Raw genomic sequence first — 16889 nt, forward strand, 5'->3', positions numbered from 1 at the left:
TAAATAGGATTAGCACATGCTAGTTAAATGTGCAGTTGATATGGATTATGGCCACCCAAGTTTCCGTTGAGAATTTTGGATATAACTTTGACAGATCCAGGATCACGTTATGTAATTTGGTAGTTATCATAGGAGGAGTGTTCAAGATAATTTCTTTTTTATTAAGACATAGCGAGTCCGCAACTGGGGCAATTTTCCACTTGGAATGGTACAGAATAACTCAATTAACTAATATGGACTTACGAAAAGGGTAGCTTTCAAATAACCTGATGATTCTCCACTTGGAATGATATTAATTCGTTCACTTTATGAATACAGAATGATGAAGAAAGAACTGTATGTATATATAACCTGTGAACAGCACCACTATAAGATGGCCGCCAATGTGTATGGTTCCATGTCCTTTGTTTATGTTCACGTAATTTTCACTGAAATCACATGTGCACTTTGTAAAAAATAACTTTATTTAAACGTTTCATTTGGACACATAAGTTACCCGTGAGCAAGGCGAGTGTTGGTCGCTGAAACGCGTTGGGTTTTCTATGATTTCCGTTTACAATATGCTGGAACCGAAATGAATAAATAAGATTTGGCACACGTGCTTTTCGTCGTCGGTTTTGTGAAAGGCTGGAGTGGAAGTGCATTCGCACAGCGGCCGCTGTGTGGAGTGAGAAGCGTATATTTTTCAGGGCAACCTCTATCCCTGACATGCACCGCAGTCGTGGGTCCCGGTGATATGGAGGTAGTGAACTTGGATATATATATATATATATATATATATATATATATATATATATATATATATATATATATATATATATATATATATATATATATATATATATATACACACACGCTCACTGATAATTGTAGAAAGCAGACGGCACTCCAAGCTATAGGTGTTGTCAAGAATTTAAAAAAAAAAAAAAAAAATATATATATATATATATATATATATATATATATATATATATATATATAAAAAAATTCTATGGCAAAATGAAACCCCTCATTTTGTTCCTTTTCAAATTAAATGTATTAAGTGTTACCACTTTATTCCAATCAAGATGACTTCAGGTGTGCCATACTTTTGTCATAAGTAAGACTGTTAGCGTTCTAGTTGTTCTTTAGAACACTCTGGGACATTCTGTCATTGGGCTATAGTTGGGCTACATCTGGCTGATATTTGGGCTACATTTGTTTTTTTTTGTCTCTGGTGGCCATCTTTGGGCTACATTGGGCTACATTTGGGCTCTAACATACATATAGCCCAATGTAGCCCAATATATATTTTTTCAAAAGTAAATTTTCGTAAAAACCACTGGAGCATATATCTTGAGACATAGCAAAGGCACATCGGGGTACCAGTCCCTACAATTTTGCCAAGTTTGGTGGAAATCCATTCAGCCGTTCGGGCTAAAAGTGAGTCCAACCGCCCTATGGAAATTAACATGGGGAAAACACGTTTTGGGACCCCCTTTTATCTCGGCCCCCGCTTGATGGATCCCCTTGAAACTTGCAGGGAAGGAGCGGAGCGCAGCGAGGCAAAGTTAAGGAAAATTACAGGCAGATCCCTCATTCGGCGCCAAAGTTATTCCCAATAGAATGTTGCGGATTTCCTATGGAAAACAATCCTAACTATAACTACCTACTGGCGATCGCCAGTAGGTAATATATATATATATATATATATATATATATATATATATATATATATATATATATATATATATATATATATATATACATACATATATATATATGTATGAATTGTATCCTGGGGTGAGGCAGATTGAAAAAACTGCCATCTATCAATCTATTCATTCATTCTGCCATCCATCCATCCCTCCTGTCTATAAAGCATTTAACCATCAATTATCCATCTAGCCATAATTCAATCGTCCTCCATCGGACATTTGTATATTCATTCATCAACCTAAATATGTCAAATGTTTCCACCCAACATTTACTTCTCACCTTTATGAGGCCTCTCCTCCTTTGAAATCTTCAGTTCATTTTCCGTTCCTTTGCCAGGATCTTCATTAAGACCATAGAGGTTTTCATTCCAGTCACTCCAGTTCACCTCTACACACCTGACCAGAAAGGAAATACTGGCTTTAGTCAATGAGCATAACCCGGTAAAACAAATATAAATAACATGTAATGACAAAAGGAAAGATGAGTATGGCCGTTGGACAATGAACGATGGCCACACACCCTCCCCATTGCACCTGTCGGCTACTGTCTGACAGAGGGGAGGGCTGAAATTGATCCTCTGGTGTTTGGACTGGAGGATTGCTTTTTTTAAAGTAAAGGGCAGGGGGAACTGGATTTGCTCCCGCATCAGCCAAAAACCATATTCCAGCCAATCTGGGATGGCGTGCTTGTGTCACAGATTCCCCACCAGTGGAGAAAAATGCCTAAAAGGCTTCCCAGGGTTCCAAGGGAGTGTCTCCCCTTTCCAATGAAACGTCCCTGAAACGTTTTTTTGGCTGAGGATCGCGGTCACCAGGGACCTTTTAAGGGGACAGCGCTCATGGCTACTGGCCAGCCCCCCACCAGGCAAAAATATATTTTTTCTTAACAAGGTGTTTTTTTATTTCTGGGGTAGGAATTGAGTTAAATCAACATTTAAAAAAAAAAAAAAAACAATACTTGAAATTGTCAGGGGGTCAGCCTTTCTTGCATATGGGCCAACCTTCTGTGGGCCCCAAACTTTTTTAGGGGAAATAAATGTAGGTAAGGGGCCATCCCCCAGCACAACCATCAACCCCTTTCGAAGACTTTATACATTATATATATTTTTCAAATGTGTGTTTTTACCTGCTTTCAAGATAGTGCCCCTCAGGGGAAAACACATTTCTACAAAATATGTATACTGCGTATGCCACAAGTCTACCATTTGCAGATTATGCATCATGCAGTATGTTCTAATGTAGAGGGATCAATATGACAACATTTGTTTGCATGCAGTGGAAGGGTCTGCACGTATATTGCACAGTTCACTTTCAGTTGTCTATTTCTGAATTTGGTTGATAAACTGTTACTAATAAGGTGACATTTTTGCCCAGACAATATTACCATGTTTAGAAATCATAAAATAATATACTATAAACAAACAAATGTGCTGTATAATTTGCAGTTTCATGCTGCATTATTTAATCAACCCTGTTGCATATTTTGATACTCTCCTGTAGCATAATTCCATTGACCCTAGTGATAGCATTGTGAGTTTTCACAAGGAGCATGCCTTCCCACAAAGCTGCAGGGACTGCTATGTGAATGTGCGCATCTTGAGGTCGAAGGACATTTGTAGTTTTGGGAAATTACTTTTATACTGGCAATGGCCCAACAAGTCCCCCAAATATAAACTTTTAGCATATGCCATGACAAAAGTAAGCTGTGGCAATGGGTATGTGGCAAGATTAAGTAATGTGTTTTTTTAGTGTCTTTGGAGAACCTGCAGATTCAGGAAACCAGGTAAGTACTTTTATGTTTATTTACTGTTGCACACTTCTCACACATAAATCCACTGACTGATTTAGAACAATACATCTGCCTTCTACGTAGGACAGTGTTTTAGAAGGAAAGTTTTGCGAGTCAGCGGAGATGGCATCTCTTAGATGACTGCTGCCCAGGCCTAATTTGGGTTATGGAGGAAAGCAGATGCTGAGGCAGATTCCGAGGAAGAGGAAATGTTGAAGATATTTTTGGGCCATGAGCTCAAAATTGGGGTAGTGCAAAAACTAAGCATGGGAGCTTGTCCAGCCACTCCTTCACAAAGCTTATAATCTTTATGTAGATAACTACAATACAGGAGTAGAGCTGGTCAGTGAGCTGTACAAAGCTGGCACTGTGGCATGTGGTACAGGTCATTGCTGCCGCTAAAGATCCCTGCAGGAGCGTGTTTGTAAAAAGCTCTTGAAATCCCAGAGCACTGCATTACTTTCCAACAAACTGCTCGCAGTCTAGTTCTCTGATAGTCGTGATGTGTTTGTGCTCACTACTGTTCATAATGAGAGCACTTTTCCCCAATCATGGTTTGGCATCAGATGGCCAAAGTTCACAAGCCCACCTGTGTACTTGATTACAAGTACATGAGCGGAGTAGATAAGAATGACCAGGTTCTACAGCCACACATTGCGAGTCGTAAAACCCAAACTTGGTATAAGAAGTTGTTTACTCACCTGCAATGTGTATGTTGTTTATCGTTAAACCACCACAGAAAGACTCGTCTTTCCTTGACTTTCAGTTCACTTTCATTGAAAGTCTTACTGCCACAGAAGCAGCAGCTTCCACTTTATATGCTCGGAGGACATGACATGATTACAGGATCAATACTTTGCCAACCGCAATCCTGAAACAGCTAAAAAGTCTGGACCATGTTACCATTGCAGAGTGTGCTCTAAGAAAGGAAAGAGGCAGGAAAGTTGTGTTTATTGTCCATGGGACCATCTCACACAGCCCTGTGTTTTCCTACTTGCTTTTTTTTTCTAATTGTTTTAATTACATTTCCAAAAATGATTGCCATGATAAAAACTGTACATAGTATGGTGAGTAGACATTAGCAAAAGGTATGACAATGGCAAATATAATACCAACAGTCAAATAACAATGCAGGTTTGCACGAGTAGAGGTAAAAGGAGGTCTATTTTTTAAATCAGGCTAACTAACAGAACATATATCTTAGCTGTGAGAGTTTTTCAGTTAGTAAGTTCAGGGTTGAGTAGCAAGTAGGAGCGGAGCAGCTGCCAAATGTTCTTTGGTTGGAAAACCTGGGGCAGCAACGTTGCCTAGATATTGCTAGTCGTGTCACAGTACATGAGATCTCTCATTCAGGCTTTCACTGTCGGCGGTGCAGGCCCACCCCACTGCAAGGAGATCTGTCTCTTGGCTATCAGTAGGGCGATTGCAGTAAAGTTCTGAATCCAAGCCCCTAGAGGATGAACATATCCCAGCAACGCAAGCAGCGGGGAGGGGGTCAGCTCTGATTCAACCATAAATGCCAGGTGTTCAAAGACCCCCCCCCAGAACGCGAGGATGGGAGGGCGATTCCAAACCAAATTAATAAAATCAGCGTGCACGGATGCACACCTCTGGCAATTGTCAGGCCTAGCCAGGTAAATTTTTGCAATAAGTTTGGGGGTAACATAAGCTCTAAGTATATATTTAAAGTGGATTAGTGTGTGCTTGTAATTGCTGCCGATAAAGCGTTTTTTTCCACAACAGTATTCCCGCATCGTATCTGTCAGGGAGTGTTCTAATCTCCCTCCCAAGCCCCCTGCGCTTCCCCACCCACTTCCGGGCAGAGCGTCTGGGACAGGTGATGCAGTCGGGATACTAGGTGTGTGCTGTCAGGCGATATAATTATTGTAGATAGGGGAGAGAATTCCTTCAGCTCCACTGTCGAGGGATGTTTTACTGTGACCAGTGAGGTTCGCATCCTGTAAATTAGAAACTTATATAAAATGGATATGCCATGGCCCTCCACTATATCTGCCACTGAACGCACCCGGCCATCTTGAAACATATCTCCCATTGCTTGGAGGTGACATCAGGTGAGTGCATGCTGCGCCAGAGTTTCAGTGGCCAGGGGTAACCATGGGTTGTCGGCCTTCAGGTTTCTACAGAGCTTTTCTCAAGCCCAGCATGTTGTTTGCAATGTATGGATTTCCATGGGTATCCTCGCTAGGCCAAGCGGAAGGATGGTGGAAAGGGGCATGCCTGCCAATGTTAAGGCTTTAGATACTATAGCTGTGCATCTGGGTTTTACCAGAAATAGGCATAGTGCGTCTGTGCTACTAGGTAATATAAGTACATATCAGGCACTCCAAAATCACCTCACGTAAAGGGCATTGTGAGCATCTGCCATCCCACCCATGCCTGTCCACTGGGCCAAATTTGTCCTGTCAACATGCTCCGGAGAGTACCAAAAAATGTAGCTGTAAGGGGAATGGGAATATTTAAAAACAAGTAGAGAAAGTGAGGCAGAACCACAATTGTAAAGATGGCTATCCTACCGGCAATGATAGTGGGAGTGTTACCCAGTGATCGATATGTATCGATAGGCAATCGGTGGCAGGGCCATAATTGAAGCAGATGACTTCTGATGCTGTATGGTGTAGTAAAATACTCAGATATCTAGGAGGGTCATCGCACCACTGCAAGGGGAAGTCCACAGTGAAAGATGGGGTAGCATCCAGGGAATGATCTCAGATTTGGTCCAATTAATGACAAGACTCGAAAAACCTCCACATCTGACCACCCCTCAAATTAGTGGAGAAAGATTTGTAGCAGGCTCACGCACAAATAAAAGAATGTCATCCGCATATAGAGAGGCCAAAAGGGGCCCCTGATGGAATCTGAGTCCCGGCTGGAGCTGTCGCTCTATAAGATGTCGCAACAGCAGGTCCATCGCTATGATGAACAGAAGGTGAAATAGTGGACATCTCTGCCTGGTGCCCTGTGACCAGAGGGACCGGTCCGTGAGTTCTCCATTAACACGGAGCTGTGTCACATGGTTAGTATAGAGGAGGTGGACAAGAGCGCAGAAGGTACGAGGGAAGCCCAATTTGTCAAGAATTGTATAAAGGAAAGACCACTCCAGGGAGTCAAATGCCTTCAAGGCATCCAAGAAAATCACAGCTGCAGGAAGGTCAGGATCAATAACTGCGAATATTGTTCGTAAGTTGACAGATGTCGATTGATTTGGAGAGATGATCTGATCAATTATTAGTGATAGTCGTGTCTCGAGCACTATAGCCAAAATCCTATATTCCTGATTTAATAGAGGTAGGGGCCTACAGGAGGCATATCTATCAGGCGATGTGCCCGGTTAAAGTAGCAGGGATACTATAGCTTCACACATAGTGGGAGGGAGCAATCCTGAATCACATGCTTCCACATAAACCTCCAGGAGGTGTGGGACTAGTATGGTCTTATATGTTACGTGCTAGGGGCATGGGATCCATCCAGGTAATCCTTGGCCTGGGATATCTAATCTACGCTAATGGAAGAGGCCAGGAATCATTGTTGGCCCCCTTCGATCCACACCATTGCTATCTCTGCTAAATAGTCAGAAAGGGTAGTGTCAAGTGGTGGGGAACATGCAGTGTATAGACATCTGTAGTAGGACTAAAAGGTAGAGAGAATGTCTGTACCTTGAGTATGTGAGTGCTGTCGTTCAATTGCAGTTGAGTAATGTACATGGCCTGTTGTTGAAGGTTAAGTAGGCTGGCTTAGGTCCATCCCGATCTCTCCCCCACCCCCACCCCCATATAGCAGAGTATGTGCATATTTTCCCAGATAAACAGTCTCACAAGATGCAAGCTCCTGGAATTCCTCCAAGAGTTTCGCTCACTGATGCATTGGAGGGGGTGAGTCACCCGAGAGTGCCCGAGCATCATGATCTTGTAGCACCCTCTCAGTGGCCTCAAGTTCCAGGCGAATAGTGCGCAGGACCCCTGCTTGTTTAGTTATGCATATGCCGCAAATATATACTGGAGAAGTGTGGCTCACTGGTTAGAGCGGCAGACCCTGATGCAGAGATCTGACCCGGGACCAGGGTTCAATTCCCGTCGCGGCAGGGTCTTGGGCTCAATGTCCGCGGACCCGATAATTCTCGCCTCTGTGCCTACTCTAATCATGGGTCCCACTCTGTAACTCTGGGCAGTAGCTTGCTTAATCTCCACACCGGCCCTAATCGCTAAGGATGCCTGGATTCACCTTGGGGTGCCCAGGAGTGGGCGCCTCACAGGAACAGGCCAGGATGGGTTCCTCAGCGGTACAGCGCAGGGACACACTGGTAAGTGTAACCAGGCGCTTTACAAGCTCAGTTACATACATACATACATACATATTGTGAAGGCCTCCCAAAGCGTGACATGCTGAGGCACCGATCCTGAATTGATCTGGAAATATTCAGTGATCGCCTTTTGTATCTCACTTTTGAAGACAGTATAAAGGAGAGCCTCAGTCGGAAAACAGCAAGATCTGTATGGGCTCACTATACTGGGCAAGGTCAATGATATCAGCACCAGTGAATGGTCCGATAGCGTGCGGAGAAAATAGTATATCGATTACGCATTATTCAAGAGATCTGGAGTTAGGTACAAGTGGTCTATACAAAACTAAGTACAATGTGGTGCTGAGCAGAAGGATAAGCTTGCGTCAATAGGGCGCTGAAGCCACCAGGCATCAGCCAACAAGTGTGTATGCAACAAGGGCTCAAGCTCCTTCGTGGAGAGGAGTGTGGTGACATGGCCTGAGCCTGTAGTGTCAGAAGTAAGTTGCAAGGTGAGGTTGAAATCACCTCCCAATATGCTGGTGTCAATAGGAACATTTCAGAGATGTGTGCAGATATGTTAGTGAAGAAGTCTGTCGCATCTATGTAAGGAGCGTAGACATTAATTATCAACAGCCGCTTCGCTCTCAAGCTTCCCTCCACCAACATATTTCTCCTATCAGGGTCCTTAATTACTGTGTGAACTGTAAAAGGCAATCTTTGGGGGATCAGGATACAGACTCCACAAGAGTAGGGTACTGTAACTGGCGAAGAATCTATTGGCGCCCGAGGTAGCCGCAAAACGATTGTCAGAGCGCGGGGCTTAGTGAGTTTCCTGTAGCAGTGCTATTCGTATGTTGTGCCTGGCTGGATAGGCAAAGACCTGTTTCCCTCTGTGGGGATTGGACAGACCCCTTACATTCCACGTCATGCAGTGCAACTCCAAGGCCTCCGCTTCCCCACCCGGTCTAGCTACAAAGGGCGTAATAGCATATATATAATAACATCAATGTGTGTGGTGCTAAAAAACCAGCAGTATGTGCTGTGACGACCTGCATAATACAAACAAACCATAAGACATAAAAAAGAAGAACTCCCCTCCCACCGCCCCCCACCCACATCTGATAACCACCTCAACCTGCATCAAGTGAATCCCAATGTACCACAATCAACAAAGTAGGAGATTTCCTAGGGGGGAGGCAACGCACAGAGCGGGCCGCTAACATCGATCATGCATACAGTTTAAGCAGCTGCAAATGAAAAGAGAAACAAGAGTGCAAGTATGATGGGGACATTTGCATAGGTTTTACAGTTCACTGTTTGGACTTTTTATATACTGTTGAGGAGTGAAGAGCTATTTCCCAGGGGGTGTAATCACGCTTGACTTGTGGTGCTTCCAGAAGTCAACAGCCTCTGCAGATGTTTCAAAAATAAGGGTTTTACCATCAACTTGCACTCAAAGGTGCTCCAGATACAACATGGCGTAATGGATACCCATTTCAGAGTTTATTTAATGGTTTGAAGTTTGCGCCCCAGGCCTCCTGAACAACTGGTGTGAAGAATGGATAAAACAACAGCAACATCTCCTGGAACTGAGGATCTTCCATGTCGCGCAATAATGAGGCGTGGAGGGTGCCCGGGTGCCCATCTGGGGGCGAGCGACCTGTGAGCTCGCTCGGCCACAAATGTGGTGGAAAAGCTCTCTATTTCAAAGAGTTCTACAAGAAGCCTCTCTGCGTACTTCTCCATGGGGCCTGTGTTGGTGGATTTGGCCACTACAGCTGAAACTGAGTTTGTTGCAGCATGATCTTGTTTCGAGTACTTCTGCCTTGGCTGCCTTCGTTTTTAAGAGACGCTCAATGCGATCTAGGCGCTTGGTCATGGCCAACTGCGTGTCCTCCACATCAGAGAGGCGCTTATCTGCATCATCAGTGCGAGCCCCCTGCTGTTCCAGGCAGCCGTGCATGGTGTCAAGTCAAGTTGCCAATCCATCAAAGTGCATGTCTATGTCCCTGAAAGTGGCACGTAGCTGTGCCATTTTGACCGCCGCGTCCTCTACCAGAGGTTGTTCAGAGTACGGTAAGTATGTACGGCCCAAGGGGTCACCTCGCACGGCATTGTCACTGTTATCCTGCCTGGGGGTTTTGGTGGTCTCAAAAGAGAGCTGCCGCTGTTTGGAGTCTCCACGACCCATGATGATCAGAGGAGAACACAGAAATGGCCGATCAACCTGTGGCTCACGCTGGCCTGGCATGGTCGGTCACCAGCAGGTAGAGACACTGCAGGTACAGAGCAATAGTGTAGGTCTCTAGGGTGCCCGGAAGGCACTGCCTTTTCACTGGCAGACCAAGAGGGCGAGAATGCAGGTGCTGTCTAGCGCGCTACTGCATCACTGCGCCCCATGCATGTAAGGAGTAGGCCAAGCAAGGATAAAGAGTCTGTGGCAGCACTCCGATCACTGCACTGGTCTTTCCCCTGATGAGGAGGATGTATTGAACAATGAAATACCAGGGTAGGTTAGTAGTGGTAGACCCCGTTCTACATTTAGCCTTCAATAAAGGCCATAATCGAGATTTCTCCTCTAAAGTTCGGCATTGAATTTATTGTATGCCGGTGCTGGTGCCACCTCGGGACGTGTCGCTGGGAGACAGAAGATGAACGCGCTTAGGCCGTCAGTAGGGATTGAATGCATGGAGGTGTAGCCGGAATTGAGCCCGCAATCCCATGCTGCAAGGCCTCCAGACCCCTGCCTCAATTTGCACAGGAGTAGAACCACTCGGCCTCAGCCGCGCCCTTGGGCTTGCCAGCGACCCCTGTCATTGCGGGGCCTCTGAGGGCTTTGTCAGGCTGTTGCTGGGCCGCCCCACTGACAACAGAGTCACCCGCAGCCAACCGGCCATGCTCTGGTCATGTCACAGGACCTCTGACGTCCGCGGCAGAGCCTGTGGGGGCCGATCTCAGTGGTGGGATGGAGCTAGGAAGCTTTTCCAGCACGGCAGCTCCGGAGCTCCACGATCAAGACACCATCTTGGCGCATGATCGTGCCACGCCCCATCTCCTACTTGCTTTATGTTGTACAATACAAAAGTGGCATTTTGGGGAATTGACAGAGGTGGAGCTGCCGTAATATAAACCTATCAGGCTGTGCATGGATGCCTATCTTCCATGGGCCACTACTTCACTAGGTAAGAAGCTGTATCATTTTTTCCCTCTATTCTTCCTCTATGGCCACCATATCAATCCTACAAACCCTAGACATTTTTGAAAACTAGCTACCCAGGAGATTCCACGGTGGTGTGCCTTGCATGGTTCCCATGGGGTATTCTTTCCCATATTGCCTTTCAAACCTCAAACTCTGTCTGAAATCACATATTTTCCTTCCATTTCTGTGATGGAAACTTACAGAATCTGCAGGCATCCACAAAATTTCTACCACCATGCATTACACCACTTGTGCTGATAACAACGCTGCCTCACTTGTGTAGCTGGGCACAGCACTCGCTATAGGAAAGGATCAAACCAATGTCAATGGGAGTACTTGCCAAGGGACTCCGATTGACCTTGGTGTGATCCGTTTCTGTCATATCAAACCTGAACTCCACTGGTTGCCTAGTAGAAATGGTGCTTGTTTCCAGTCCAGGGAAGACCTGGCTTGGCAGGTCGGGCTGTACTGTTCCCATGGGGAACAGGGCCAAGACTGATTTGCATATGGCTGGGTCTGCACTGGGGTGGCGAAGTAAACTAATGGAGGAAAATACGAGTGACAAGCAAGTGACATTGAACCTAAGTGTCATTCCAAGACCGCTGCTTTACCTCCATGTGAAATGCCATTATCAAAATATAGCGGTCTTGGATGATACTCGAGTTCACTGTCCCTTGCTTGTCATTCCTATTTTCCTCCATTACCGCATTAGGTATTTGGGATCTTTTGATCTTATGATATTATTTGTTGTTCATGGAATTGGGCATTTCTTTTGGCTTATGCTCTGCATTGCCTACTCTCTACATGCTAATACATGTCTACTTGGAGTTGTTTTCCACTTCTGACACGTGGAGATTTCTGAATAATATAATCGACACCTGAAAACTTTGTAAAGTGTTACATTGGCCTGTGTTTTGTTTGTGTTTATTTAGCCGTGAGAAAGTTGTGGGACGATTTCTCTTTGTAATGCAGGGCGCGCTACGAAATTCGTTTTAATAATTACATTGTTTACTTACCTCCAATTATCCATATTCCGGATTTTAGAACCCGCCCCCTTTCCCCTCCCCCGCCACGCTTTTCAGCCCCACTGCAACTCCCTCCATGGGCCGCGGCTGGCCAGTGCTTAAGAATTGAAAATTTGAAACATACCTTCTAAATCATATGCGTGTACGGCAGTGGTTAATTTGTAAGCAAATAAGTGCCAGGGATCTCGTCGAGAGGCAGCTGCAACCAGCCCAATTTTTCTGTTAGCGCCACCTAAAACAGAACCAACCACTAACCGTAAAAGCGGGAGAGGATGTGGTGTAATGACTAGAGCTGTCAACTTCGAAGCTAGTGAACTAGTGTTGGCTTAGCATCCTGGGCAAAATACTTACTCTTTCTTTGCCTACCATAAATTAATGTGTCCTTAACTGGTGCTCACAAAAAGTGGTGGTGTTGATGATTAAGTACCGGTGCTGAGTACTGAAAACCCCTTGCTCATATTAAGCACTGGTGTAAGGGTACCCACAAAATCAGAGCTGTACAAATAACCACTGCTCCTAAACTCCAAATCTTGCGTTCATTTCAGAAATATATAGGCTTCCTGATATCCATTTTCCACTCTACATATTTCACCATATGAATCTATCTATACTTAGTACATGATGAAAAACCATTTTATGGTGCAGCTTATTTATTGGATCTGGGTACCTTGAATTCTTTGAGAACCCACAAACCCTATATAACACCACAGTCAAAAAGGTCTAGAGGGAGAGGTGTGTCGCCACGGCCAGGGTGACTGACGCTGTAATCTAGGAATCACGGTTCAATCGCCACTGGCAGATTAGCCCAGCACCCTGTGACTCTGGGCAATAGCTTGCTTAATCTTCCAGATGGCCCCCAGTGCCTGGAGACCCTTACGGGTGATTGTTCGCGCTTTACAAATGTGGATTATTAATATTATCAGTGGACGCAATTGTATATTGCTTTTGTAAATCGGCTATTTTGACAAAAATTTATAGATGAAACCATTTTCACAAATGGCCATTTTTTCCCACTCATTTTCAATATTTCTTTATTTCAAATGTTTGTTTCTATGAGAAAACCATGAGGGAGCTTCACATGTGACCCTTTTATGAATATGGAATTTTGTCTACGTTACAGAAATCTAAAGATTTCCTGGATCACCTATGGGTTTCACACTGGTTTCCACCACAAACTGGAAGTAGGTTGGGAGCACATAAAATAGAACTAATGGGCTACCTCTTTGATAAATGCTAAAACTGTGGTTAAAAAAAAGTTTTTTCACTCTGCTCTGCTGGGTTCCTTCATGCTGGAAAGATGGTGACTTTTAGCACAGCTAACCGTTTATTGCCCTGGAAGTGCTTAAAAAAATGCATAGTTTGTGTGGTTGAAAAACCTTATGTTATTGTGGACACCCAGAGAGAACCTCCCTATGCGCCCGAAAAATGGGCATTCCAAGGAGCTACGGTCCAACATCTGGTATGTGGAGGTGAAGTACATTTGAAACTCCCACTGGCATCTCAGGTAGTAATTCAGATGTGGAAGTAATCCCTGAAATGTATGGGATGACTCAACTCACTGACAGAACAAACCCCACTCTGGCAAGGGGATACAGTGAGACAAGTGGCTCCAATGGATGGATTTCTGGGCCAGGATGCCATTGATATCTCTACTCTAAGAGATCTAATGGAGGTCGTGGAACTTATCTTTTACAAGACCCTACAAAGACAGCTCGCATTACACCATAGCCAATTGTATTGTTATTTACAATGTAGGCATGCCCTGATGCCATACATAGCGAACCAAACAGACCTTGGAGGAGAAACTACTTATGGATGAATCGACTAACCACAAAGTGACACACTCTGCTGTACAATGACCCACCAGGCAACAGACCCCTTTGGAGCTCTTCTTTCAGCCTGAGAGTGGTATGTAGACACTCTTACAGGCGAAAAGTGGGTGGAGGCCAGAGAGGCGCCACACCACTTGACAGCCACAACTGGCTTTGCCTAATACAACTGTAGCATCTACATAGGGTATACTTCAGGCAGCGTACGCTGTCGAGGATAGGGGTAAACCAATGCCCTACTTGCTTCAGATGTCTGTTTGGGACCGGATCCTTTCCTGTTTGGGTTCGCCCTGGGATGGACAATACTATTAGACCCAAAGTTAGTATTCCTACACATTTGCTCAGACTTCGATGGCTCGCCATAAATTAACACTGCTATGGCGGGGGCTTATGGTGGCGAAGTATGACATCGCCCAATACTAGAAAGCCAAGCATCCCACTTCCCTAGAGGAGTGGAAGTAAGGGTTAGACCGCTGCATGAGTGTGGAGAAACCGGTGTATGAAGCTATGGGCTTCCCCCATAAACACACAAGAGCTTCTTCATCACCCGACCACTAACAAGATCAGGGGAGAGGGTGGGAGACTTTTGGGGAGTGTGGAGTTGAGAATGGGGGATTATCATCGTGTTCCACATCTTGCTCTTTTTCTTTGACTTTGGTCCTAAAATTGTTTTCTTCTATTATGTTCAACTGTCTTACTTTACAAAATCCAATGAAGTATGTCATAAAAAAAAGAAAAACCGTAAGCTTTATTTTTAAAAAGCTCATGCACAGAGGCGAAAAAAAAACAGAACAGAATTGATTTGGTCAATGTGCAGGTATAATGTAAGCAATTCTGTGCAGGCATACCTCACTGAAACATTACAAATAAAATATTTTGCCCAAGTGGCGATTTGGCATAAGAATGCTGAAACTAAATAGTGATTTACATTTTTTTTCCATTCAAACTGAATGTGCGATTGGAGCTAATGTAGACTTGTTAAGTGTGCGCATGTAATACATATACAGCTGGGAAACTTTGTCCAATAATGAAATATATAATTATTCCCACTCCAGGAGCGCTGCCCTACCACGACCAGGGTCTCAACAGAATGGTTGCAACTAAGAAATGCAGGTGTTGATTTTAAGTAACTGAGCACTTCAATTTCCAAATATTTTATTGGTTCATTATTGGATCCTATGGAGTATCCGTTTGCCAGTAGGGTGGTAAAAATAAAGTGCAGCCCATCTCCATAGATAGCCTTTTGATATTTACCTAAAACATCTTCTTTCGTCGATTTTCCCATCAGGAGTCTTGCCCACCGTGATATCAATCCCAGACCTCATCTTGTCCCGCAGGAACTGCGGCAAGTTCTTCTCGATGTCGAGGATAGTCATGGCTCTCTGAGAAAGAAAGTCTGATTAACAATAGTCGGGTTGAAGAGGGCAGGAGTTAAACAGATAGAATACCTTGGATTATATGCCTCCTTATAGCTTTCTTCTCAACGCTCACCGTAATTTCTGATTTCCTGCCTTCTCAACATGCCTTTTCAGGTCTGTCTACTAACAACTTTATCTGTCTCTCCCCCTCATGTCTTCAGAAAATTCATGGATAGAAATACATAACAAATATAAACATAGAGGCTTTGGGTCAGCCGTCTTAATCCATTGGTCTCTTCAGCTGTTACTCACAGAGCAATATTGAGTCTACTGCTGTCATTGTACACCAGAAATCCTCCAGCACACGCCCACATGTAATAACATAAACATCAATCAAAAGTTATCAGCTGTCTTTTCCTTTTATTCATTTGTGGTCTTTTGTTTAGTTGTAATAATCCTAAACCACAAAAAGCAAACACATGTTTCGTCGCTCAATGGGAAATGTTCTGTGACTAACTCAGGACTAAAAAAGTCCAGAAAAACACATCCTATTGTAATGTATTACATTATATTTGCGTGTCATTTCTATACCAATATCGTGACTTCTTTGTTGATCGTCATCCAAGTTTAAACATCTCAGCGGTGTTCAAGTAGTGTAAAACCCATGTGCATAATGTAAAGTACGTGCCAGTCTAGGGCACCAGTGCAAATGTAGAATAGTTTCATGATCTTAAGAGAGTCTCTTTTTCATATTTAAACGAACGTCTGTGCCAATCAAACGGCTAGTGCATATGATAGTTATGCCTCCTTTTCTATGACATATTGGCTTTGTACAGTATATTGATGGTGACAATACCTTAATGCGGGTATTTTTCCTTGTATTACCTCTTCATGTGCCTCAAATAAGATTAGACTAATGATAGTATCCGCCATGAATTCTATAGCATGAATGTGCCTATTCTTATACTGCAGTAAAATAATACGTAAGTATAAGGCAATACCTATGTTCTCTCAAGAAAATCCTATTGCAAAAAGATGAAATAAGGAGCCCAGCCCACAGCGTCAAAGCCAAATATTATCATGAAATATATCCAATTGATAAACAACCAAAATCAGAATATTACCACTGGGGCTGACATACCTTATAATCGGTTGCACTTCCGTCTCGCTATTGTCATGCTAGTTTATTCCAATCCTCTTATCTTTCTTATTTTAAGACAGCCATTCTCCCGTTGATCATTTTCAGTGGGCGAGTATATTCTCAGTTTAAAACTCCACAGTACGGAGTCAATTTCAGCCTTTACCCGTTTCCTTTGGAAACGTTATAGGTAAAATCTGATTATTTTTCCGGCATATTGCCCCACAAAACAATAAACCATAGCCTCAGGAAATGCACTTAAATATGCCTAAATCAGCTTACCGGTACGCCGGGGCTCTCTCTGTCTGAATTGCAGCGAGTACGTGTGTGTCCCATGTGCTTCTGTGACCCCGGTCCGTGAGGACTATTGGCAGTCGAATAGGACAGGCTAAAGATTATTTCAACTTGACAAAAGATCACAAAGGAATAAAAAGAAAAGACAACTGATACTTTTGAATGATGTTTCGTTATTACATGTGGGCACATCCTGGAGGATTTCTTGAGTATAATTTCTGTACTGTGGTCTTGGATCACATATTGGAGAGCGGGTGGAG

The 16889-nt window shown here is 43.9% G+C and overlaps 1 protein-coding gene across 2 annotated transcripts in view; it reads right to left on the reverse strand.

Moving 5' to 3' along the window:
* Positions 1-16889, reverse strand: part of LOC144822436 (transient receptor potential cation channel subfamily V member 1-like) — a 572663-nt gene that overhangs the window by 15349 nt on the left and 540425 nt on the right. For both annotated transcript variants that reach the window (XM_078679954.1, XM_078679956.1), the window contains exons 14-15: positions 15094-15221; positions 1978-2093 (exon numbers count right to left, since the gene is read on the reverse strand). In XM_078679954.1, the coding sequence (XP_078536080.1) occupies positions 1978-2093; positions 15094-15221 (244 nt within the window). The remainder of the gene's footprint in view (positions 1-1977; positions 2094-15093; positions 15222-16889) is intronic.

The sequence above is a fragment of the Lissotriton helveticus genome, chromosome 3_1 (genome assembly GCF_964261635.1).
Source record: "Lissotriton helveticus chromosome 3_1, aLisHel1.1, whole genome shotgun sequence".
Classification (NCBI taxonomy): domain Eukaryota; kingdom Metazoa; phylum Chordata; class Amphibia; order Caudata; family Salamandridae; genus Lissotriton; species Lissotriton helveticus.